This window comes from Perca flavescens, chromosome 2, assembly GCF_004354835.1.
Source record: "Perca flavescens isolate YP-PL-M2 chromosome 2, PFLA_1.0, whole genome shotgun sequence".
In the NCBI taxonomy this organism is placed as follows: Eukaryota; Metazoa; Chordata; class Actinopteri; order Perciformes; family Percidae; genus Perca; species Perca flavescens.
The window spans coordinates 12393821-12420638 of record NC_041332.1 but is presented as its reverse complement, the minus strand read 5'-3'; the positions used below and the strand labels follow the sequence as shown (position 1 = coordinate 12420638).

Genomic DNA, 26818 nt, shown 5'->3' with positions numbered 1-26818 from the left:
CTCAAATGTGTAGTATGTAGGCCTATAGTGTAATGTGTTTGGAAATGTAGAAATCAATATTCTAGTGGTGAATCATCTATTTTTGCACAATATAACAATACAAAACCATACAATATACAGTAAACCAGACTACAACCTGCATTACTGCTATTATTATATATTTATTTATTAAGATTGAAACCTTTACATCTTTTTTTCAGGGCTGAGAGAGGGGCAATTTAGTAAAGCAGAAGTCTAATTTGAGGGCCACTTGGTGCACACGATTGTTAAGCAACCCAGCTCCTTACAGTATGACCTTAACGCAAGAAAGACAAAAGCTAAGGCATTTATATAAGCGCTGTAATTATATGAGTGTTGCTTCGTTGTGGTTATAATCAGCTAATTATTGTTGATGGAAAGGAAATGAGCAGGTGCAGCAGGTTCACATCTGTTCTCTCTCAGGGCTGTTCAGGAAAACACACTCTGAAGAAGAAGTCACCGAAGCAGGCTGAGGAGAAAAGAATTGTCAAACAGTTTATTGACAAATGAGATTGGATTCCCCCCCAAGGTATATGGATGGATTACTAATGTGTCTGTATGAAGAAGTTCTCATTAATTAATTTTTGGGTAAAATTAGAAGGAATACTTTCATCATTTGTTTCATTAAATATCTTTAATTTAAAAAAAAAAAAAAACAGAGGTACAGAGAAAACCCAGTGGAGGATGTGGAGTCATATGTGGTTTTGAAGCAGTGACCTTAACTGGAGGCAGTTAGGCATAACATCATTACAGTCACCATGGCAACTGTGATGTTTCCACAATTAAATCCACATATAGCCAGCTCCTTTATCATCCTCCATCGCTTTGTATCGATCCAGCATTTCATATCATCATCATCATCAGAGACTGCCACACCCGCCTCTTCTTCTTTGTGTCTATATGTCTTTTGTGTATGTACAATATGTGCTGTGTGTATCTATTACGTGTGTGTGTGTGTGTGTGTGTGTGTGTGTGTGTGTGTGTGTGTGTGTGTGTGTATGTGCATGTGTGTCAGTGTGGGTTTGTGTTTTTTTGTGTGTGAGTTTGCTGGTCTCAACCAACAGTATTGACTAATCTCTGGGGATGTTAACATCCATTTTCATTTCATAATAGCCACTTAGATAATAATGCCACTTAGAGTAGGTTAACCGTTGCAGCTGCTCCAAAATCAAAACAATGTTCTCCCCTAAATCTGATCCTCCATAACACTGATTGTATCCTTGAGAACCAATGAAAAACATCATTTGACAAAGAGAACTCATAATTAACACTGATCTTATCTACAGTATGTAGAAAGAGAGCTCCAGCCACAGCAAAGCTAGCTTTCATGTAACGTGACTGGGTGTCAGCAATGCTACATGTGACAAAACTAAATTTACTGAAGGGTTATTGATGCTTTTTTTGCAGCCGTTTGGCATGCGAAACACAGCTGCTACTTTTCAGCATTTGGTTATCACAGTTCTGCCTGCCGTGTCTGGGCACGAGGTGTGCACAATATAATTGTCAAGTTGAGCTTTTGGAATGAGCAATGCAGCACCTGCACAATGTTATTGAGACCCTGAGAGGCAAAGAGGAGCACCTGAGCTTATTAAGTACAGATGGCAGAGTGGATAGAGAGAGAAAGAGAGAGAGAGAGAGAGAGAGAGAGAGAGAGAGAGAGAGAGAGAGAGAGAGAGAGAGAGAGAGCATATCCCCGCCAGCACAATTTTGTTATGTTCGGGTTATTTTACTTATTTGGGTTGGAGGTCACCTGTAGTCCTGTTTTGGGGTTTTGTTTCAGTTAGGAAAGCTTTATATTGTTTTGGAAGGCCTTCTGTGTAGTTGGCCTGGTGGATTTCACCTTCCTATTTTGAGGTTGAGGTCAAAGATAAGCACCGTTCATAGTATATTTGTGTAGGTAGATAGAGCCTATATTGAATACACTTTACCTGCCTTTTAGTAAGAGATATTGTAAAAATAAATGAGGAAAAAAAAGTGATTTAATGTGATTCCCTTTGTGTGATTTAAAGTTACTGTCTCTTACATGTTATGGTCTTTCTGTTTGGTCGTAAAAAAAAGAGAATCAAACCGACATTTTGTTCAGACAATCAGGTTTGAATTAAAAATGAGGTAAAAACAGATTTTGCCCCTATACTCTCTCTGCTCCAAAACAGATACGACAAAAGTCTTGGCAAAGTTTGACAGTAATGTTTATTGAATGAACAACCATGCTGACTGAACACGTCCACGATCACATCACAAACCCAGAATGTCTCCATAAGGTCCGGTCGCCAGAGCTCGAGGTTTAAAGCCATATTTTATTTTTGCCGACAATTCAACCTCAACATCCAAAATAACTTCTTTGAGACACAAGAGTAATGAAACGCAACAGAATATAGATGAGCTCAAAGTGTCTGACGTCTTTCTATCAGCGTCCCTGTAGCAGGAGCAGTTAATTTTCTTCTTCGCCGTGATGAATGACTCGTCTGTGACCTTTATGCATGTGTTCGACAGCTGTGTTTTGTGTCTAGTTATTAGCTCAGTGAGCTCTCGCACTCTAAAAGTCATTCAGATTCAGAGACACAGGCAGTACTCGTTTTCCAACTGACTGTAAATGGCCATTATGTTTGTGAGTGCATGTGTATGTGTGTGTCCTAAAAGACCCATCACCTCCAACTCTACATTTCCCTCTCTTTTTTTTTTTCTTCACCATTTCCTACATGTCGATCTATCCGTCACTCCTGATGACGTGAAACAGTGTGACGTTGTAGAGCACCTGGTGTCCATTGTTCCAAGTGTACAGCGCTCTCTCCCTGGGGTTGTAGTCCATCATGCTGATGTGGGAGTACTGGTTGTGGAAGGGGATGTCGGTGTACTCGTACGTGGAGGAGTTGGTGTGGTAGGCAAAGTGTACCTTGGCCCCGGCCAGGTGGGAGTTGGTGACATACAGGGTGCCGCAGATCATGAAGGCCTCCCCTGCGCTGCGCTTGGGAAACCCTGTGTCCCAGCTCCGGAGGACTTCCAGCGAGCGAGAGTCCAGACGACTCACCTGCGTACAGGGAGGTAAGACTGTTACACTCAATTTAGGAAGACTACGTTTGGTCAGTCAGCTTTTTCATTTAAAGCAGTCGAAAAGTGGAACTTGATGCCGCTTCACATTAGAGATTGTGCAAGTCTCAGCAGTTTTAAAATGTCCTTAAAGACTTGGCTGAAGGCGAATCAACTATGTGATCATTGATCTTTCTATAACATGGAATTTATACATTTTTGTATTCTGGTTTATATGTTATGTATATGGTCAGGGAAGCCGTCCGACTGAAGAAGGAGTCTTTCCGGGATATGTTATCCCGGAGGACTCCGGAGGCAGTTGCAGGGTACCGAAGGGCCCGAAGGGCCCGATGGGCTGCAGCCTCTGCCGTGAAAGAGGCAAAGCAGCGGGTGTGGGAGAAGTTTGGAGAAGACATGGAGAAGGACTTTCGGTCGGCACCAAAGTGCTTCTGGAAAACTGTTCGCCACCTCAGGAGGGGGAAGCGGGGAACCATCCAAGCTGTGTACAGTAAGGATGGGACACTGTTGACCTCAACTGAGGAGGTAATAGGGCGGTGGAAGGAGCACTTTGAGGAACTCCTGAATCCGACTAATACGCCCTCTATGTTAGAGGCAGAGCTGGAGGATAATGGGGGATTGTCGTCGATTTCCCAGGCAGAAGTCACTGATGTAGTCAAACAACTACACAGTGGCAAAGCCCCGGGGATTGATGAGATCCGTCCAGAAATGCTCAAGGCTCTGGGTGTGGAGGGGCTGTCCTGGTTGACACGCCTCTTCAACATTGCGTGGAAGTCTGGGACGGTGCCAAAGGAGTGGCAGACTGGGGTGGTGGTTCCCCTTTTTAAAAAGGGGGACCAGAGGGTGTGTGCCAATTACAGGGGTATCACACTTCTCAGCCTCCCTGGTAAAGTCTACTCCAAGGTGCTGGAAAGGAGGGTTCGGCCGATAGTCGAACCTCGGGTTGAGGAGGAACAATGCGGATTCCGTCCTGGTCGTGGATCAACGGACCAGCTCTTCACTCTCGCAAGGATCCTGGAGGGAGCCTGGGAGTATGCCCAACCGGTCTACATGTGTTTTGTGGATTTGGAGAAGGCGTATGACCGGGTCCCCCGGGAGATACTGTGGGAGGTGCTGCGGGAGTATGGGGTGAGGGGGTCTCTACTCAGGGCCATCCAATCTCTGTATGACCAAAGTGAGAGCTGTGTCCGGGTTCTCGGTAGTAAGTCGGACTCGTTTCAGGTGAGGGTTGGCCTCCGCCAGGGCTGCGCTTTGTCACCAATCCTGTTTGTAATATTTATGGACAGGATATCGAGGCGTAGTCGGGGTGGGGAGGGGTTGCAGTTTGGTGGGCTGGGGATCTCATCGCTGCTCTTTGCAGATGATGTGGTCCTGATGGAATAATCAGCCTGCGACCTTCAGCACTCACTGGATCGGTTCGCAACCGAGTGTGAAGCGGTTGGGATGAGGATCAGCACCTCTAAATCTGAGGCCATGGTTCTCAGCAGGAAACCGATGGAATGCCTTCTCCAGGTAGGGAATGAGTCCTTACCCCAAGTGAAGGAGTTCAAGTACCTTGGGGTTTTGTTTTGCAGTGAGGTGACAATGGAGCGGGAGATTGGTCGGAGAATCGGGCGCAGCGGGTGCGGTATTGCATTCAATCTATCGCACCGTTAGGACGAAAAGAGAGCTTAGCCAGAAGGCAAAGCTCTCGATCTACCGGTCAGTTTTCGTTCCTACCCTCACCTATGGTCATGAAGGCTGGGTCATGACCGAAAGAACGAGATCCAGGGTACAAGCGGCTGAAATGGGTTTCCTCAGGAGGGTGGCTGGCGTCTCCCTTAGAGATAGGGTGAGAAGCTCAGTCATCCGTGAGGAGCTCGGAGTAGAGCCGCTGCTCCTTTGCGTCGAAAGGAGCCAGTTGAGGTGGTTCGGGCATCTGGTAAGGATGCCCCCTGGGCGCCTCCCTAGGGAGGTGTTCCAGGCACGTCCAGCTGGGAGGAGGCCTCGGGGAAGACCCAGGACTAGGTGGAGGGATTATATCTCCAACCTGGCCTGGGAACGCCTCGGGATCCCCCAGTCGGAGCTGGTTAATGTTGCTCGGGAAAGGGAAGTTTGGGGTCCCCTGCTGGAGCTGCTCCCCCCGCGACCCGACACCGGATAAGCGGACGAAGATGGATGGATGGATGGATGTTATGTAATGCTTGTTATATGTTGTTTGTTGTTAAGTTTCTATCTGTGTTGATAGTATTGTCTGTATTGTCTATATTGTCTATATTGTCCTTTTATCTCCCTTGCCCAGGGACCACAGATGTAAATTAGCTGTATAGCTAACTCTGTTACTGGGCTTGAACTGTGCATGGTCATTGACAAATAAACTAATAAACTAACTAAACTACAGTTCACTATAGTTAAAAAAAAAAACTGATTGCAAAGGTGAGCTTCTGTTGTAAAAGACTACAATTTTGATGAATTTGTTTGTTGTTTGTTGAATTGAATGAGAAGAGTCTTTTTGTTTGTCCAGCTATTTGTTGCCTCCATTGATGGACGGGAACTAAGTGTACTTAATCACATAATGTGCTTAAAGGGGAACACCACTAAATGAACAATTCCAATATGTTATTTCCACAGCCTAGGAAAGTTAAATTATGATTTGTGAACATGACAAAGCCAGAAACCAGAGAAGTCTCAAACTTGTGATGTCATCAAGAATAAAGTCTGGAGCTGCTCCAGAGACAATGAATAGGAGAATGATTTTGTGGACCCCACCCACACACACACTTTCTTGTTCGCTAGGTATAAGCAGGGTAATAGAGAAAATTATCTGTATACTGAATATTAAAATCACGTTAGGTAAAACTGCAATACACTTGCTCTTCATTACAGTAAATTTAATTATTCAATGAGGCAATCTGTCTCAGCAGTTTTAATGGGATTTTAAAAACCGTGGGGGTTTACGACTTTTGAAAAGTAGCACCGAACCTGCTGACAGCAGTAACTTCTGACTGGAGCAAATACATCAGTGGGTTTAGATTTAGTTTTTAGTCATTCATTCATTCAATGTATATTTTTCAGATAGAGTGAAAACATATCTTCGGTTTCTTCTGCTTGTTATATTGTTAAATTAATCGCAAGTGTGCAGGGAACACACGTAGCCTGTACCATAATGTTTCCAGCATTTGGGATGGAGGTGTAGACGGCCCAGAGTCCCATCTCATCAGCCATGAGGTCGATGTCAGAGGATCCTCCCCAGCTGTAGGGGAAGGTGTTGTTGTAGCCGGCTCCGCTCAGGCTGCGCAGGAGCAACACGCTGCGAGAGCGGAAATGGTACTGAACCTGGAAACACAGACACGTGAATCTCTCACTCTGCTCATCTGATTATCAAACTGTTACTTCTCCCCCATGTCTCCTTTTCCAGCCGGTCTCCTACCAGGATGTTGCTCTGGTGCTTGTTGTAGTAGAGTGAGCCGTTGTAAACCACATGGCCGGTTCCTGCCCAGGGGTGGGGCAACAGATGCTGCACAAAGTTCTGCCCCTTTGTGAAATCCCCCATGGTTCTGTACTCCAACACACGCCTGCCCTTATAGTAGCCATCCATCGACCACACCTGATGGAGGAAGAAAGAAAACCAGAAGGTTTACCTTTGAGCTTCTGTATGCAGGATGCAGAATGAACAAACACCAAGCATTAAATTCTGTTAAATCTACAGAGAGATCCATACTAGTGACCTCCCACGCTCACCAGTAACTTGATTGGCTGGTTCTTAATCTGCACACCTTAAGCCATTGAAATCAGTGACAGCAAACCATAGACATTTAACTGACCGTACGCTAAACTCATCAACCGAACAGCGGTTGTCTAATCATAGCTTAGCAACCCTAACTAGGAGCAGCAGGTCTGTGAAGCTTCTGAAATCTCCACATTCAAAAGAGGTATGCGAGGTATGAGAGTTACTCGAAATACAAAGAGTTTAGAAGGTTGCGCTTTTATCTGTAAACCAAAAATACAAACAAAAGTGTATGTTTCGGACATTAAAGTAACCTAACCTGCAACGCTACTTCCAAAACCATGGAGCCCACCGTTAGACAACCACATTTGATGTTGGATTAGAAATACCATAACAGCGTAACGCTGAGAAAACAGAGCTGAAAATATTTTTGTTAAAGTGCCCATATGGGGTGTTATTTTGTGTCTCTGGTGCTTCCACACACATACAAACTTGGAATAAAAACCATCCAATGCTGTTTTGAGTGAGATACGGTTTCTGAATGTGTCCTGCCTTCAGTCTCTGGGTGAGCTGGTCAAAATTGGCCGAAACATTTGGTGTGTGCAAACAATTTTAGCTAATACCACATCAGCTAGCTGTTTTTCCAACTTTGGTCAGTACAAGGCAGGATTAGCCGGGAGACTTCTTCTAAACGAGGGCACACTTCCAACTTTGCGTGGAATACCTGCAGACGAGGGACATGTAAGTAGTTCTATGGTGTCGTAGCAGTGTTTTGCCCTTGAGAACGAGGTGGCTAACTAAGTAAGTAAGTCTGTGCTACCAACATAGCCATCTTGAGTTCAGCTTGCTTCACGTTTTCTGCCTCTGTCTGTTCTTTCATGATGAAGGATGACATCGCCCATGTGCCCTTTTGTGCTTCTTCTGCGCGATGGTGCCGCTGTTTTAATGTGCAGGGTAATGTCATTTTTCCTGCCGTGCGCTACATTGAAATCAATGCCACACACCTTACAAAAAGCATGGAGGTTGTCGATATGACTAGGTAACATGCATGTAAATTGTTGCGCCAAACACTGTTGAAATTTACAGCTATATTTTTATCTGCTCGCTTTCGGGTCTGAACTTTCCGCGAAGTTGGCGCAGAGATCAAGTGCGCAACTGGGTTATAAGTTGCCAGGTTGAGGTGACAAACAGGTTGAAAATTGTATATGGTGTGTGGATTGTGTGAATAGGATGCGTTCCATACAAGATCTGGCAACTGGTCAACATTAGACAAACATATTGGTCCGATTATTTATAAAAGAGTTTGGGCCATGTAAATTACGGGAGTTTCCCGGGGAGAAATAACAAAAAGTGTGATGCCTCCTCCGGGTCAAAACTGAAAATCAACAATTTTTTTCGACACATTTTTAAAACATTGTTATTGCCTTGTTTGACGCTTTTTTCAAAGCTTAATTCTGCTGTTTTCAAGGCTTTCAATGCCTTTAGTCGCCTTTTTCAGTGTTTTTGCCGCTTTTGTCACTCTTTTGTCATTTTAGTCAACGTACTTTGGCGTTTTTGTAAACATTTTAATTGTACTTGCGAAGAGCGCTGCGTTGAACCATCCATGTTATTTTTGGACAATTTTTTTTAAAGAAACGCAAATTTCTGATATAGAAAACTTTGAAAAGGGGTCGGACTTAACCCGAGGACAACAGGAGGGTTAAAACAAGTCCGTTTTCAAGCCCATACAGAGTTAACAATAATTAGCTAACACTTCCTGCAGTCGAAACCCATTAGAGATCCCTAGAGAAACAAACGGACAGAGAACGAGAGAAGACAAAGGGGAGAAAAAGAAAATTGAGCATTGACAGCATGGAGGATTAATTACCCAAAGAGGGACGAGAGGTGAACTAGATGAAAGAAAAGAGCAGAGAGCACTGGCAAGAGAGAGCATTGCTGGTGAAAAAGATGATTTATTCCCTCTGCAAACAAAGGAAACTAGAGGGCAGAAAGAGGAAGCAGATGAAAAGGATAATTTCAGAAAATCTATCCTTCTATATATATAGGAGGTTTGCTCGTCGACGCAGAGGGCCCGGGGTTCGACTCCGACCTGCGGCCCTTTGCTGCATGTCATTCCCCCTCTCTCTCCCCTTTCATTTCTTCAGCTGTCCTGTCAATGAAGGCCTAAAAATGCCCCAAAAATATCCTACGACAGCACCATTTTTTCTTTTAAATTACAGTTCATTTGTAGTCGCAATATTTAAAATTTACATTGAAGTATAGCAACAAAGGCAACTGATTGCAGTGATTCTGAGGGCCTTTAATTACAGTCTTTAACTTGAGGCTTGCAAAGACAAGGAAACGGACTGATTGCTCTCACTCTACCAGCAACACTCTCTTCTCTCCTCTAAATACTTCTCGTTCCAACCTATTTTTCTCCCTGCTTCACCAGCTCATCTGATGAAGCTTTCTCTGTTTTAATTCCCTTTGTGTTTCAAAGGAACTGGAGTCTCTTTGTTTTCTGGCAGCTGTAATCGTCTCGCATTTGAATGCACCATTTGCTTTATACAAACAAGCCCCAGACACTGATTACACAACGAATTGTGCGTGCTGTTTCTTTACTTACACTTTAGTTTTACAGATTTTTGCACCATTTTTCTTTCTGCGTGTTCATACAATACTACAATATGTTTTTTTCGTAGTGAAAGCATACTGTAAAAGATAGAGAACAAAATCTCTCATTCTGTGCCAACATTTAGTCTTAAGTTCAGCATGTTAAACAAATCAAGTGTGTATAATTGTCTGTGCTATGTTGTCTGTTTTTCTCTTACATTAGGTCACTTTCACACAAGTTGGTCCAGAACAAAGACAAAAAAAAAAAACATTGTTGCCTTTTAGTTCTGGTCCAGTTTGTGTTCACATGTTTTGGTCGTACTGCATCATCAGAGCTACATGGACCAACGTAGGAAATCAAATTCCGATGACTGACAGCAGGACCTGCAGTACAGCAATGAACCTTATGTATTAATTTATCTTCTCTGGAGTTCATTAAGAAATATGATAATGAGCGTTATCAGTAGACTGTCAAAATAGACTGCATCTTGACTGACACACAGGTAGAATCAGGTCGACAAAGAGGCATCCCTTTAGTGTTATATTATGAGGTTATGCACTTTACAATGTGGAACTGCTGAAATACACAAAGTAGGACACAAGCTCAACACACATCTGGTTTAACTCTTTATTTTTCACTCTCTGATATATCGGAGAAGAGGAATGATTACAGCGACCCTTTAAAAAAACCAACCCTGTCTTTAAAGTCTACTGCAACATGTCTTCTTGACCTCCTTTTCCCCTCTTCCTCTCTGTTGATTTTTCTTTTTCATCGCCTCCCATGCTACCTATACCATCCTGCTTGTCTGTTCCGACTGTTGCTCTTTTGATCAACCTTCTCCCGCTTCCCCCCTTACTCTCTTTGTTTCTTCCTCTTTCTGTCCACCCCCTTTCACTTTATTTTCTCCCGTCCCTGCTTAACACCTCTTCACCAACAGGCCCCATTCTCTCTCCTTCTTTCTCTGTCTTTCTCTCTCCTTCCTCTATGCTGTGTGTTCCTCTCATCTTCTCTGTCCCTCTCACACTATCAGCATACACTCCTTGGCAGATCAGGGGATATCAACACCTTAGCAGCTGTTCTCAAATACAGCGACAGGTGTGTGCATATGTGTGTGTGTATCTGTGTGTGTGTGTGTGTGTGTGTGTGTGTGTGTGTGTGTGTGTGTGTGTGTGTGTGTGTGCGTGCGTGCATGCGTGCGTGCGTGCGTGCATGCGTGCGTGAGTGAATGTGTAAAGTACAATGTGTCACACTGATGAGCTAATGAAGAATTCATAAATGCCAAACTGGGACCCTGTGCAGACATTGTAGTCATGGATACCAAAGGATGTATGAGAATGACTTTACTCACAGCGTGCGTGCGGCGTGCGTGCGTGCGTGCGTGCGTGCGTGCGTGCGTGCGTGCGTGCGTGCGTGCGTGCGTGGCACCTGTTCCACACAGCTCTAACTGATAAAATACAGGTGGAAATTCACTAATGGATTTATATGATTATATATGATATTTATTTTAATAAATACAATTTGTAAACAAAATACAACACGTTTTTTTTGCCAGTTGGTAGGTGATGTTTCTGATGAAAAAATATTTAAAAAAATCAACTCTGCAAATGTTTTATGAGGAAGGAAGTGCATCCAACACATTTGATTGGCCTCAAGGAAACGCACAGGGCAGTTGGCTGCCCCTTGGGGACTAATAATGTTATCTGAATCTGATATCTGAATTTTGGTAAGAAATAATAAATGTTAACATAACAGGTTTGTTTACCATAGAACTCCACAGGCTTCCTTTAAGCTTGAAGAAAAGCTAGATAAAAGTGATTTCAGCAGATTACAGCTTTTTATAGTTTCACTTGCTCATTTATAATACAAATCCAGAAAGAGTGTTTACTGTATTTGCCTAGCATACAACATTAATAGACAGAGACAGAAAAAGCTTCCTATTCTTGGGACAGATATGCAAACAGACACTGGGACCAGGAAGGAGCCGCGACACATAACTGTTACAGTCACACTGGTAGCTGGGAAGCGGAAGGCAATAACTGGGATAGTGCTGCTGTGTATAGCTCCTTCTCATCGCAAGGGAGAAGCTTTAATAGGGAACAGGCAAGGGTCACCATGGAGATATAAATCACACCTGGCAACTGAGAGGCAGTAGCCTTGACAACTATCTTATTATGCGCTCGCTGGACTGTGTGTGTGTGTGTGTGTGTGTGTGAAATGGGTGAATCTTGTTGTGAGTGAAGACAAAGTGCACACAGGAGTCATGTCGGAAATAAGGCAGAAAGAAAAATATAGAGATTAGCTATGACCACATTAACAACACCTGCTTTACTTGTCATGTACACACACGCGCGCACAGACAGACACACACACACACACACACACACACACACACACACACACACACACACACACACAGTACACCTACCCTGCTGTCGGAGCTGGGAATCATAGCATCAGTCATCCAGGAGCCAAAGCGGGACCCCGAGGCTCTCACGGTGATCGGGCTACTAACTGCAGTCAGACGACCACAACCTGTTAACAACAGATTTACATAACATGTTTAAACTGAAATTAAGATAAAAAAAATAGTGAGTTTTATATTTGCAATAAGCAAAAAGCAAAGATTATGGAAGCAAAGTAACAATAAGTGTTGGTATTTTCTCAGTTTGGAGTGCGTTTGTTGTTTATTATCAACCATTGGCTGCCACCAGTCTCTATTCATGTTTACCAACATTTTATGAAGTCTATTCAAATAAAATATGTTTGTGTCGCATGAACTGTGAAAGAAATGTGTTCCCTTAACACAAAATCCTAATGTAGAAAAGACATGAATGGAGAGAGGTGAAATTTTTAGTAAAAGGGCAACTTTCAAGAAACACGTTTAAAAAGGAACGGTCAAAATTGGTATAGCAGAGGACAAAAACATCCTGCCTGGTAAATGTCCACACATTACAAACAGCACTGCCCTCGTTTATAACCCTGGTTTTCTATTAACAATTTCGAGGCTGAAAGTCCAATCTGAGAAAATAACCCTCAAGCTCCCTCCAGAGCTACAAAATGGATTATACGTACAACTATTTTTACAGGCTGAGTACTCCTCGTGAAAATAAACTCATATTTTCTGTGGCGTGCCCCCTTCAAACCACTTCAACGCCAGACATTTCACGTAGTTGACTTTCCTATATAACCCTAATGAGTTATTTTGAAGGCAGCCTAAGTAATAGTTTGTGTGCATTACTGAGTATTACTGTATTACACGTACCGAGTTTGTTCATGCAGCTGTGCAGCCTGGTCTCCAGCAGTAAAACCCTCTGCTGAAGCTCCTCGTAGTCGTACGCTCCTATCTCTTCCTGAATGGCTGTCAGGGTGATTGATAGGTTGAGGAGCTCCTGTCGCAGGGTGGCCAGCGTCTGCAGGTCCAATCTGTACTGCTCCACCACTGACAGAAGGGGCCGGAGCTGAGACATCTGGCCCTTTAACTCCTGAAAGACAGGACGGGAAATAAGCTCGAGAGAAGATGGGGTCCACACTACTGTGGGTAAATCTGACACAGGATCTAGTTTTCTCTCTCTTTTTTGCTGAGGTAGCTTATGGTTAGGACGCCCTCTGAGTGCGACTTCTTCCCTGCGGATGAAAAGACCCCAGAATAAATTCCTGGTGCTTTTCATTCAGCTAATTATGTCTCGTCCTGTTCTCGCTCCTACATCCTGCAGCCTGTGACCCGGCAATCTATCTAGTGAGGAGATAAGAGGCTTCCACAGGAACCACAGGTGTATTTTATGCAGACATTTTATTTTTTTACCAGAAAGCAACACCCCTTCAATGTGAATCTGTTCAGTAGCCTAGGTCTTATCTGACAGGGGACAGTAAGAGGAACATTTGGTCTGTTGTGGAAACAGCATTACTCTAAAATGGATGTGACTGCATCCTTTAAATACAGTAGATTGGACGAACCACTTGTGGAAACAGGAATAAAGGCACCTGAATCGGAAAAAGGTTTCAGGATCAGAAAAGATTTAATGCCACAGTTAGTTACAATGACGAGGCATTTGCCACCAACGGCAGCTCTAATGATATTCATTATTCATGCAATAAAAAAGATTAGTTTAGATTAGTGTGTATAATCTGAATGATAAATGAATCATAAAAAAAAAAATGTTGCAACTTCTTAATCCTTTAGCTCCTTTTTCTTCATCGGTTCATTTTATTTTCCTCCACTTTTCCGTTTAAAGAGTATTTTGGCTCATTCAGGAAAAAAAGATAGTCATACAGTCTGTTACAGCCGCACTGTCACAGTAATTATTGTCATACCAGACTTATTGTAGCTGTGGTCTTTTAGAGACGTTTCACAAGCTAATTGGTGTTATGGGGGAGGGAAGGGGAGGGAAGGGGAGGGAAGGGGAGGGAAGGGGAGGGAAGCGAGGAGCCATGTTAGCCAAATGGAAAGCGCCCCAAGAAAATGCCGGAGAGACGACACATCCCATCTGGCCTGGGAACGCCTTTGCAATCCCACAGGAGGAGATAGAAGATTTGGCTGGAGGAGACCCAGATAGAAAATGGAGCGATGACTCTTTTTATTGCATTTTGGACTCTGAGCTGAAGCTGAAGACAGCTTTTTCTATTACAGAAAATGTTCTGGCAAATCTTTGAGCCTGCGTTGCTAGCAAAAACAGGACTTTAATGCAATCAGCTTGAGGGAAGACCAATATTTAGCTCATGCTTTATATGTATGACCAGTGTTGTTACGTAACAAAGTACAAATACTTAGCTACCGTACTTAAGTAGAATCTTCACGTATCTGTACTTTACGTCGTTATTTAAATTATTGAAAACTTTCACTTTTACTCCAGTACTTTTCCTAAATAAAATGTATACTTTTACTCCACTACATTTCCCCTCAACAACACGTTACGTGTTACTTACAAGAAATGTTTTCGTACGTTGGAGTGAACAAAAACTTGGAATTCTGTTTCTGTTTTTCTCTTTGTTGAGGTCAGACTTTGAATATGATGTTTAAGAAGGTGTGGAAACCCTGAATATTATGCTTTGCCATAAGGAAGCCACAATAAAGTTCATTATCTTCCCAGTACCTTATACAGTACAAGACTGTGTGTGACACATGACTGTGTGTGGCTGTCACGCACAGAAGGAGCAGGAGTCAGATTGGAGTAAGTGCAGTGAGCTTTATTCACAAAGATCCAACAGAGAGTAGTATGAACAGGCAGGATACCGGCAGGAGACAAGGTAATGCTCAGAGCAGCAGCAGACAACAGGATGCTAAACAATAGGTAAGTAAGTACTTGAAATAAAGTAGGAATGCAAGCGCAAGTCAGAGTGTCATGAACATGAAACAAACGTAAGACTCGACAAAGAGTGAGTGTGTCTGTGCTGCTTATGAAGGATGGTCACTGATGAGATGCAGGTGGTGAACTGATGATCTGGCGTAATGCAGTGCAGGTGCGTGTAATCAGTAGTGAACGGCTGAGAGGAGTGAGTGCTGGGGAATGTGAATGGGAAACACAAACTGAGGCCTAGTCCACACGGACACGGGTATTTTTATAACCGTGACTTTTTTTTACGCGGTTCGGCCTTCCGTCCACACGAAAACGCAGTTTCAGGGCCCTGTAACCGAACATTTTTGAAAACTCCGGCCAGGGTGAGCATTTTCAGGAACGCCGGTTACAGTGTTGACGTGTGGACAGTATAACCGGGTTTTTTGCCTTGCGACGTCAGAGTGTGCGCCGTTATCCGCTGTGTTTGACGTCATATTGTGCGCCGCTAACTGCTTTGTTGATGATTCTTGACAGCGTGTTTTTGCGTTTTCATGTGGACGGAGATTTATTTTAAACCGAGCATGTGTGGACGGGTTTTTTTTTTTTTTAAACGGAGGAGAAAAAACTCCGGTTATAAAAATACCCGTGTCCGTGTGGACTAGGCCTGAAAGTCCATGAAAACCTTGAAAGTCCATGAAAACCAACAGAAAAGTCCATGTAAACCTGACAGTGGCAGCAGGGGGACAAATGTTTTCTTCCTAATACACCCCTTTTATTTCTCTGATTTTATTCTCAACACTTTTCAACCTCAACCCGCCCCCAAAAAAAACAGTTTGCTGTGTTTCAAGAGGAGTTAGTTTGATTTGATATGGGGGGAAAAAAAAGAGAAGGATTAAGAGAAGTGTCAAAAGTGAAGACAAAAGCCTTATCGTCACGTCAGAACATCTCACACCCCCGCACACAAACACAACAACACATCCAGGAAACAGGCTTGGCAGTCAGTCAAACACTTGATGTGTCTAATCCCTCCGCTGCTTTCTTCAAATGAGGACCTAAATACTTTCCCGACATCACTTCATAACATTTTCCGAAGCTTTTTTGGTATCAATTTTTTCCATGTCATAATAGAATAGTGTGAACATTCTGTGATTGCTTGGGTTGACCCTAAATTTTGCCGCTTCATCCTCACTGATTGATATTGGCATCATTATTTGCATATAATTGTAAGTTCATTAATTTGCCCTAAAATCAATCTTGAAAAAATTCTGAAAATGTTATGGCCTGTTAGATAAATATATATATATACCTGGCTAATTCCTCCCCTGCCATTTGTCTTCCTTCTTCTTAAATTCTCTCTAATCTCTCCCCTTCCTGTTTCACTCTTTTATCTCTACCCCTCTCTCTGCCTAACCTTTGCCTCCCCCTCTTACTTAACTTTGCTCATTCCTCTCATCCCTCCCTCCCACAGGGGAAAATGGTAATATGCAATAAGCCACCGTTCTCCTTCTATTTCCTGCTTCATCTCTCTCAAGCCCTCCATCTATCAGTCCGTCTTAATCTCTCTGTTTGACCTCCCTTTCTCCATCTACCTTGTTCCTTTCCCCCCCAAGGGATAAAAATACTGTTTAGTTATTGATTAAATTACTGTAGCTGCTCACATAAATATTTACCAGTTCTGCCTCTGAGTAAAAAAGGCAAAAGCTTATGACTGAGAAAACCCTTAAGGAGCAACAAGCGCGCATGCACACACATACACACACACACACATACACACACACACACACACACACACATAAAAACTTAATAACAGACCCCAGAGCCTTGTGATGTTGTTAATAAGATGCTCGGCAAAAGATGAAAGGCCGAATGGATTTATGGGGAGGTGAAAATGCTCTCTCTCCGAAGGAAGTAAGGGGGTGTGTGTGTGTGTGTGTGTGTGTGTGTGTGTGTGTGTGTGTGTGTGTGTGTGTGTGTCATTGAGTGTGTTTGTGGACCTCCTATGGAGCCTCTCACCAGTTCATATTGGATATATTCTATAATGTTATAGAATGTTATAGAATGTTTTTTTAAATAAATCTATTATGTTTGCTGCTTGGTATGTTGTTGGAATAGTTTGACATTTTGAGAAATACGCTTACTCGCTATCTTGCTTCTTGAGGATTATAAAAACACGATGGACTCTTCAGAAGAGGTCATTATCGTCACTCGAGTTTCTGCGCGGGAAGGTCACCGGACGCCACAATCTTCTGAACATAGTGATATGAAATACAGAGAGAGTTGTGTGGAGCTGATAGTCTTAATTAGCTTTGTAGCAACTCATTTGGCAACGGCTTGAATGTAACGGACGTTCATTAATATCAAAAAGTTACGCACTAAAGCTTTAACAGCTGCAGTGCCAGTACAGCATCATAAGGAGTCCTGAGCTGCCAGTGACTTGCCTGCTGGTTTGTTGTTGGCACAGCGGCATTGTGGCAGAAAACCCTGAGATTAGTACTCCTAATTTTAGAGACGCAATACATTTAGATTTCCCTAATTAAAAGACAATACTGAACCAGCCAGGTTATCTTCTCTCCTGCAAATTTAAAACACAGACACCAAACTGAAAAAACTGTACGTTGTACATGAAGTCCCTTATGTAAATTTTTGCATTAATATTAAAATGTGAGACTCATTCCAGACAGATTCTTTCTCATCTTTTTTGGACAGCTCGAAGTCTTAACGTGTGCAGTGAGGCTGCAGTTTTGCTTGCACCTTCTGTACAAAGCTGTGTGACACTTTTACACAGCGGACATGAAGCCAGTGGATTGACAGCTTCAAGACAAATTTTGGCCCCTTCATGAAAGATGCTTGCATGTCTGAGTGCAGGCAGGAAACTTCAGCTTGGCATGCGTGAAATCAATGTTTTCACACCAAAGGTTATGTGTTCCCTACAGCGGCCGTCTTACACCGTGTGTGTCTGGGTGTCTGACCGTGTGTGTGTGTGTGTGTGTGTGTGTGTGTGTGTGTGTGTGTGTGTGTGTTTACCTGCAGGCCCTTAGCCGTCAGAGTGCGGGGGTTGGCGACGTAAGTGTGTAAACGTCCATCCACGCCTCTAAGCAGCGGCTCAGAGTCTCGGACATACTGCAGGTCTCTGGATGTCCGCAGGTCTACCACTTCCATGGACTGACTCACATTCTGAACCTGACGCACGCACACACACACACACACACACACACACACACACATACACACACATGATGATTGATTATTGTTTGTATCCTGCATCACCAAAAAAAAAAGCTTATAATTGGTTTTGGCTGTTGTTTGATTTCTGCCACCTGTTATTTGTTTCCATACACCTGTTGTTGTTCAATATGGCTGTCTGTTCATGTAATGGAATATTTAAAGGGTGGCTCCACCCAAATTGCAAAAAGACATTTTCTTATGTATCTCTCATGGCATCAAGTCGTGCAGATTGTATTATCTGCCCAGGAGGCACCCATCTGTGAGATTTCTGCTTCTGCCCCATTACAATAGAGATGAAAATGGAAATTCATGAGTGCTACTAACTATTTAGAAACGTTGTGTCTACCCAGAAACATTGTCCCAGTTTCTCTAGTTACTGTAATCCACAGATCACAGCGGGACTTTTTCTTCAGATATTTCGTTTCAGTTTTAGATCATTTCTAACATTCTGTGTGTGTGTGTGTGTGTGTGTGTGTGCATCTAAGAAGTGCTGTTTGACACGCTGTAAGTGAGTTTGATTACTGTGACAATATTGACTTAATTATTTAATCAACAAGATTACAGTAAGAGTCTGCAGCCTACCTAGCGGCTCTGTGAGGCTGTACTTCATTACAGCAGTGCTTTGAGCTGCTAACATGCTGATATTTAGCAGGTCCAGTGGTAACAATGTTCACCATCTGAGTTTAGCCTGTTGCATGCAAACATTTGCTAATTAGCACTAAACACAAAGTACAGCTGAGGCTGATGGGAATGTCATCAGTTTTGCAGCTATTTGGTCATAAACCAAAGTATTCTACAAATTACTTTTTTTGGCTGGGTGAAAATTGAAGAGACCATGAATCTTTGTTGCAAATTTCACAGCAATCCATCCACCAGTTGTCAAAATATGTATCTATGGCAACCTATTGAGGAAAGAAGAAAAGTTAAGGTATTACCAAAATCATTAGGGTTCATCCTCTGGGGAACACAAATGTCTCTTCAAAATGTCAGGGTAATCTGATCGCGGAAAGACACAGTGTCCTAAATTATGATGACATTTTGTAAAGCTGTGAGCGCCACATGCAAAATTCCTCCCATCTTAATTTCAAAGGGGAGGCGATAGGGGAGGAAATATCAGGGACAGATGACTCATAAATGAAAAATAAAACCAAAAAAAAGAGTGAGAAAATGTATTTTCGTGCAGTCTGTTTGGGTTGAACCGACACTTTAATATTCCAACCACCTTGGCTCATCAACATGATGCAAAGTCACACAGATCACATATCTCTTTGAAGAAGCTTCTCGTTAGATCCATTTAATACAGGCTATTCTCACATAGAGTCCGTTCAGCTCTAAAGAAACAAACACACCACACTTCTTCTCATTAACCATCCTGAAATGATATCAGATAGTTCAAATGTCTTTTTATATTGAATGGCACAACAAGCATAAAAAAGGAAATCCATTTAAAAAAAAAAATGACCCACATATCCAGAAGTGATATGCAAACAAACAAACAAACAAACACTTACAAAAACCCACCCACACATCTAGCTAAGAAGGCTGGAGACAAGCGGAAACATTTCAGCAAAACATGCGTAAACACACACATGCATACACACACACATATTCACACTCCCAGCAGGATCTAGGTGTGACTTCCAGACACACACTGGGCTAATTAAGATTCATAAATACAGAAGCCTCCTAACAGGAATGGAGTCAGGAGGCAAAGTTATTTCAGATAGTCTTTCTTCCTTTTTTTTGTGTGTGAGGGGAGTACAGGATGCAACACCAGCAGTGAATGAAAATAATCCTCCTATCCTTAGCGTGCTGTGGTTCACTTTTACTCTGCCGAGAACGCGGGACATATATATATCCTGATGTGTGAGCCTTGCAGTAGTGCATGCTTTGGGAAATGTTTTCTGGCCTGAGGTGTTCAATAATTCATCAACTTATATCACAAATCACTTTTATTTCTCTCTCAGGAAGCACATATACATTGAGAGAAATACGCTTACGCAGCCAGATGCATATCCTCACATAAAAACACACATATCTATGAACATACACATTCATGCCTACAAATACTCAAGAGCTACACCCTGCAATATAGAACAGCGTTTCTTTTACACCAATCTGTCAGTGTTTGCCTCTGAGTTTAATCTCTTTCGGCATCATGAATGACTGGGAGTCTGTAGAGGATACAGCTACTGATGTATCAGGGATACATCTGTCAGTGAAACCTGAGTGTGTGTCTGTTCATGTGTGTTTCTGCAAGTGTCAAAACAAAGAGACAGTCCAGTGAATATTTCATTCCAGTACGCTGCCTTTGCCCTGTTCTGCATCGCAATGCTGACCACTGAACCATGGCAGGGAGGCACTCAAAGTCAACAGACAAACACAAACAAAAACACGCACACACACACACACACACACACACACACACACACACACACACACACATAGACACATACACACCTGTTCAGTCAGCAGGCGCAGTTGTCGACTCCGAGGGTCTCGTTTGCAGAGGTTTCTGGCCGGAGCGACCACTGTGCAAACACACCTGCCGTCAGGATCTGAAGCCGTGCTGTACACCTGCCAGCCCTCCTCTGAGCCCGGGTACAAACCCTGCACACAAACAAGCTCCACATTAATAGGGTCACTGCAGGAACACCACGGCAGCCATACATTCAACAGAGGAGAAGGTCAAGAAACTCAATTTAAATTACGGGATTTAATTGTTTTGTTTTATTGTCAGTCGGTGTTAAATAGACATCAGAGTTATTTTCTATTGAATAAAAAAAAAATAAACTGTTGTAAATGCATTTCGGTCAGAGTTTTACATTCTACCTTGATTTAAGTTTTAAATTATAAGGCAACCTTCTTGAAACTCATCTACAATTCCGTCAGTAACCACTTACGCATTTTCTTGTAAGATTTTCTGTTATAGTGCTAAAACAATAAGTCAATGAATAGATCTGGGAAAATAGTTAACAATGTTGATGAGCAAATCATCATTTAAGTCATTCGTCAAGCAAAAATAGAAATATGCCACTGGCTCCATTACTTGTTTAAAATATACCTTGTGTAATATGATTGCCAAGGTTGTAATTTCCACTGGTGAACACTTTCCGTAATCTAATTTCCCCCCAAAATAAGACAATGCACCCAGATATTATATATACATTCATCCAATGTGAATTTACCATGTGCAAATACTACAAGCTCCATGAGCACTGGCAAAGGGTGTTATGACAACTCACATATAAATTAGTATGTTTTCAAAAAGCACATACAGTCTCAGTATAGGAGTACAGTATATAGGAGACGTGCAGGAATCATTTTATAAATGTCTTTATTTTAATATGAAGGCGACTATGTACAATTGTTTCTGTGCAAAAGTGTTTTTCAAAGGGACCCAATGAGTCATACTACTGAAGCAGTTTCTTTTGTGCATTTTCTAACACACATTTGTTCAGCATCTCCACGTTATTCAGGTCAGGCTGTTTTTAGAAGTGTGGACAAATATTTTCCTTTAAAAATGTTTCTGTCTAATTCTATCTTGCTGGTAAATCTCAGCAGGATTTCAGGAGCTCTTGAATGGAAATATACTGTGATTCAAGTATCCACTAATGTTAAAAAGAAGAGTGCATGCTCTTTGCACTTCATTGTACTGGGTGCATCACAGACAGCAGTGTCTAAATTAGATATTTCGCGTTTGCAGCTAAAATCAGCTGTGACGTCTCCCACATGCCTGTGTCCAGGAAAGCTAGCAGCAGAACTGGACAGTTTCCACCCTCTGCATCCACAGCCGGAGCTGCTGTTCTCTCTGGCAGAAAGGCACTGTCTCCCCAGAGCTCAACAAAAAAATTATTTCTACCCTAATCACAGTCCAATGCACAACTTTGCTTCTAATTTTTCTGGTACCGTTTCATTCACATATGAAATGCACATTTCATCGACATAGGCTATTGTATGTTATCTTGTGACAACTGAATATGGGCAACTTTTTTAAGATTAACAATTTTAATTTTAATACAAAACATCCAATTTGCAACATCAACATACCCCCCCCACACACACACACACACACACACACACACACACACACACACACACACACACCCTACCCCCTCTTCTTCATCACCACCCACCCAGACAAAAATCAAAATAGACAAACCATAAACCAAATGAACATATGTATAAATGACAACACCATAAATCATACATGTTTTTCCCCAGCACAAAGCTTACTAGGAGCCCTGCAGAAAGCTCAGGTAATTTCCCCATTTTCTAGTGTAGACATCCAATCTGGCAAACCTTTTATGTGACATCTTTTCAAATGCCGCCATCTCATTCCCATCATTCCTCCATCCTCTCTGTCTGGCTTTCATTAAACTAGTTTGGACTTAACTTCTTCTGTGCTTATCTGTTTGAAAGATCTGAATTTGGGCAACTTAAAAAATTGACACTTTAATCTGGATTTATGAACCTAAAAAAACACACACACACAAAAACAACTTAAAGGTCCCATGGCATGAAAATGTCACTTTATGAGGTATTTTAACATTAATATGCGTTCCCCCAGCCTGCCTATGGTCCCCCAGTGGCTAGAAATGGTGATAGGTGTAAACCGAGCCCTGGGTATCCTGCTCTGCCTTTGAGAAAATGAAAGCTCAGATGGGCCGATCTGGAATCTTCTCCTTATGAGGTCATAAGGAGCAAGGTTACCTCCCCTTTCTCTGCTTTGCCCGCCCAGAGAATTTGGCCCACTGTTTTTAGCAATATGGCTCTAAAAAAGCTTTAAAACACCACTGTACACTACCTGCCCAGCACCAAACAGCAGACAGACAGTGAGCAACCAGAACTGGTGAACATAGTGGAGCATTAGCAGTTGTAGAGCCATACATTTTCCTGAGGAGTTGATAGAAACCATAACTGAGCTTAAAGAGAGAATGAATATTTGACTCATTCATCAGGTACAACTCCAATTGAATGCCAATGTTGTTCCGCATCTGGAGGATGTGTAAATAAGCTAACAAGTTGATAGAGTTGATATAAACCAATAACGAGAGTGAATATTTGACTTAATTTTGTAAATGCAGTGGTATTTGAATTTCACAATTAAGTATTCAGTTGCAAGAATAGTGCACATATTTTTTTATGGTCACAACAGGCTTTAGTTCTCAAAAAAGTTACATAATGACGCGTTTCTTTTTTTAAATTGTTTTTGGGTTATTTGGGACCTCATTAGGTAGTGCTGAGGTGACAGCAATTGCTCCCTGAGGTCTAAACATTGGACCCAATTCACAACACATTACATTGAAATCATCCTTTTGGTTAGATGTAACTAGGTCTTCAGTTTGACCTACTTTCAGCAGTATTAACATTTAAGAAAAATGTAAAGGCACGGCTGAGCTCAACCTTACATACACCAGCCTGTCACAGTAATCTGGCTGAGAAGCTGCCCTACAAACCCTAAAAAAGAATAATGACAGAGGAGGAAGCTGGGAGGATGGAGACACGAGTGGAGGTATGGGAGGGGGAGGGGGAGGCCTGGAGGGAAACATCTGATAAATCAATCAGATGGGTTTGGTGAGCTAACCTTGAAGTCCCATTTTACAATGGAGCTGGATGGGAGGAGGACGTGGATGGGATGAGAATATAAGCATTGTTTGTGCCTACTGCTCGATGTAATTAAATAGAGCAGGACATACGGCACCTCAGGGCTCATTTCACACAAGGGAAAAATGATAAAAATCTACTCAGGCAGCTCAGCTGATTGTGATCAGTGCAAATACAGAGAGAAAGAGTAGAGAGCTAACAGAGCTACAACCCTGCAAGAATTCGACAGATTGAGACAGAGGTAGTACAACATACAATACTTCAAAGTGTAACAGCTTATTTTACACATAAAAGTCGAAATGTCTACCTGTTGTCATCAACCAAGGGTACTTGAACCCAAGGGGGTACTTCTGCCAGGGGGTACGTGTCAAGATTGTGAAGTAGTTCAACAGATTTAATTATCTATACAGCATCTACATATCTGCAACACCTGAACACTACGTATTGCGAATGAGAGTGCGCAAAAAGTTAGCAAGCACAGAAGTCAGTTCACTGAAAGTAATGGATAAATGGTCAAAGTAGAGAGTAAACTTAAAACAAATAAACGTCGAAATAGATCGACTAAAGTATGAATTAATCGTTAAATAGCTTAAAGTAATGAATAAATGAAAAAATATTTACCTAAAGTAGTTAGCTACCAGTAATGGACAAACCGTTAAAATAGCTAGAAGTAATAAATAAACTTGGCCAAACCAACCTTAATAGACAGTTTAATTGTCGGGTGGGGGTAGGAGACGGGATGAGGAGGAGCGAGCTAGTCTCCGTTTTGTTTGAAAATACTTTGAACCTCAACAAGAAGTAACGTGACCCAACATCGCTTAGAGCACCTTTAAGCTCCTCTGATACAGCTGTGAGGTGACATCAGACAAAAAAAGGTACGGAACTACTGATCAAGCTCACAATTTATTGTATATAATACAGCATATGTGTGTGTGTGTGTGTATATATATATATATATATATATATATATATATATATATATATATATATATATTCACACTCGTCAAACTGATTTACAGTAACACAACAGCTTAAGATTTTTTCTGAGTAGTAAGTACCATCTGTTCTCAGCCAGTTCTTTTGTGTGTGGGTGCCTACTTGCATGAGACGGCATGCACTTTGCTGAACTTGCAAAGTAAAGCCACATGGCAGCTGTGAGGGGCCTTTCCAGCCAGAAAGCTAAATCATGCAAAGCCCAAACACACACACACACACACACACACACACACACACACACACACACACACACACACACACACACAGTCCTGCATGTGCAGTGGTCCAGCATCTAGGTATCTAGGCTTGCCAGGACGTTGCTAGGGCAACAAATCGCTGGCTGTCCCACCCTTTCCCAGGAGACATATCACCCCAGAGAGAGTCATTCTAATAGCCTTCCTTGTGTGTGTGTGTGTGTGTGTGTGTGTGTGTGTGTGTGCGTGTGTGTGTAGCAGTGGGTGGATACTGAACATGGGTTCTTTATGATTCCAACAGAAAATATTATTTATTTATTAGTGCTATTTATTCTTCATATTATCAACACGCTGTGCTCTTTTTATTTTCAAATGTTTGTTCTAAATCTGTTTCTCTAAGCATCGTTTTTTTGGGTTCTTTTTCCTCTTTTCTCTGCACCACTGAACAGATCAAATATTTGCTGCACGTAGGCTAAATGTTCCTAAATGTGTTAATCCCTAAATTTGACTCGTTTTCCAATTATCTGGGTGTTTAGATGCAATTCAAAAGCAGCAATTTCACTAATGAAATACAAAGAATGTCACATTAGAGAGCTTATGCAATTATATGTACAGAGAGTGGGTGATGTGTTCATAACAGCTGATTGAAGCATGTGAGTGTACACTGAAAGAACTAAAGATAACTTCAGCTGCTGGTCCACTGAAAAATCTGTACTGTCAGACTGGCTGAGTCCTACATATTTTAGAGAAAGCGAAACATGAACTTCTGGTGACCAAAAAAATAGATTTTTCTCTTTGGAAAAATAACTATTCATACAGTGTGTGTGTGTGTGTGTGTGTGTGTGTGTGTGTGTGTTTGTGTTGTGTGTGTGTATACAGAATACATACACTGACGATCCGCTCATGTGTGCCCTCAGAGGAAATGACGGTTCCATTGAGTCCGACAAGCGACGGCAGAGTCTGGGACATCCAGTTAGTTACCATAGCCATGGTGCTGAGCACCGCGCCAATCTTCAACATGGGGACACTCATTCTGACACACACACATTCACGCACCACACGCAAACAGAACCTGGCTGGCTCTCACACACAGTCCAAACTGTTAACAGCAGTCATGCTAAAAACAGCGGGTACACAACATGATGCTACAGGTAAAACGTTGTTTACACGCTCTAGAATCCACCAAAAAACCCTGCCGGGATTGTCCCACTGCAGAAGTCTCCGTTCCTACACTGCCACGGGTTAGGGAATAAATCCTGGATCACAAGCCGCTCCAGATGCCTCCAGATGTGAAGATGCATCAAGTGCAAACATCCAACGCTCGGCTCAGGCTGCAAGAGATGCTCCTGGAAGCAGCTGGTCAGGTCCTACTGATCTGTGGCTGTGTTTCCTGGACTCCTTCCTTTGCCTGGCAGTAAGACACTGTGGCTGAGCCAGCGTTGCTCTCTCATTTATCCGTTAACTCTCTGCCTCTCCCTCCCTCCCTCCCTCCCTCCACCCTCGCTCTCTCTTTCCCTCCCTCAGACACACTCCTTCATCTCTCCCGGCTCTCACTCATGCTCCCATCTATTTTCTGAACTTCTTCATCAAATGAGCACATTCTCTTCTTGAACAATATCTCCTAAACGAACAAGCGGATAATATATATTAAGTAAGGTAACAAAAACACGGCTACACATTTATCCTCCTCCTTGTAGTCTCCTTTTCTACCCATACTCACGTTCTCCTTATTTTCCTGTCCTCTATTTTTTCATCTTCATATTTACTGCAGTGAAAAAATGCTTTCTTTTCTTCTCTGTCCAATTCCCCTTATTTTATAGGTATATTGATTCAATGCAAACACCAACATGAAAGAACAATGCTCTAAATTGAACTGTCCCGGTCTGTGTGTGTGTGTGTGTGTGTGTGTGTGTGTGTGTGTGTGTGTGTGTGTGTGTGTGTGTGTGTGTGTGTGTGTGTGTGTGTGTGTGTGTGTGTCATTGAGTGTTTGCATTTGTGCTTCATTTGAATTGCAAACTGATGCAACACTGCCACCATGTGTCCCAAGCTCAGACCTAGTATGCTTCACTGTAGATTTGATCAAACCTTGAGAGGTTTGGATGTACTAAGATGATCTACAAGATGTTCAGAGGATGTTTTATTTGATCAGTGTTGGCAGCGT

General features: G+C 42.3%; 1 protein-coding gene across 1 annotated transcript; it reads right to left on the bottom strand.

Annotated features, from left to right (window-relative positions):
- Positions 1–2190: 2190 nt before the first annotated feature.
- On the bottom strand, positions 2191–26084 carry LOC114569422 (noelin-2). Its single transcript, XM_028599234.1, has 8 exons — positions 25546–26084; positions 20321–20470; positions 17660–17815; positions 12625–12844; positions 11788–11894; positions 6473–6649; positions 6205–6378; positions 2191–3046 (listed from the first exon to the last, which is right to left on the bottom strand). Exons 1-8 carry the CDS (start codon positions 25687–25689, stop codon positions 2726–2728), a joined length of 1449 nt encoding a protein of 482 aa, XP_028455035.1. The 5' UTR covers positions 25690–26084; the 3' UTR covers positions 2191–2725.
- Between the last annotated feature and the right edge of the window lie 734 nt (positions 26085–26818).

Bases quoted from the DNA above. Each gene is read 5' to 3' on its own strand.
- LOC114569422 (XM_028599234.1), bottom strand. From the start codon at position 25,689: ATGAGTGTCCCCATGTTGAAGATTGGCGCGGTGCTCAGCACCATGGCT. The intron at 6,650-11,787 runs GTAGGTGTACTG...TTCCTCCATCAG, and splicing joins TTCCCAGCTCCGACAGCAGG to GTGTGGTCGATGGATGGCTA. The intron at 6,379-6,472 runs GTAGGAGACCGG...CTGTGTTTCCAG, and splicing joins AGCACCAGAGCAACATCCTG to GTTCAGTACCATTTCCGCTC.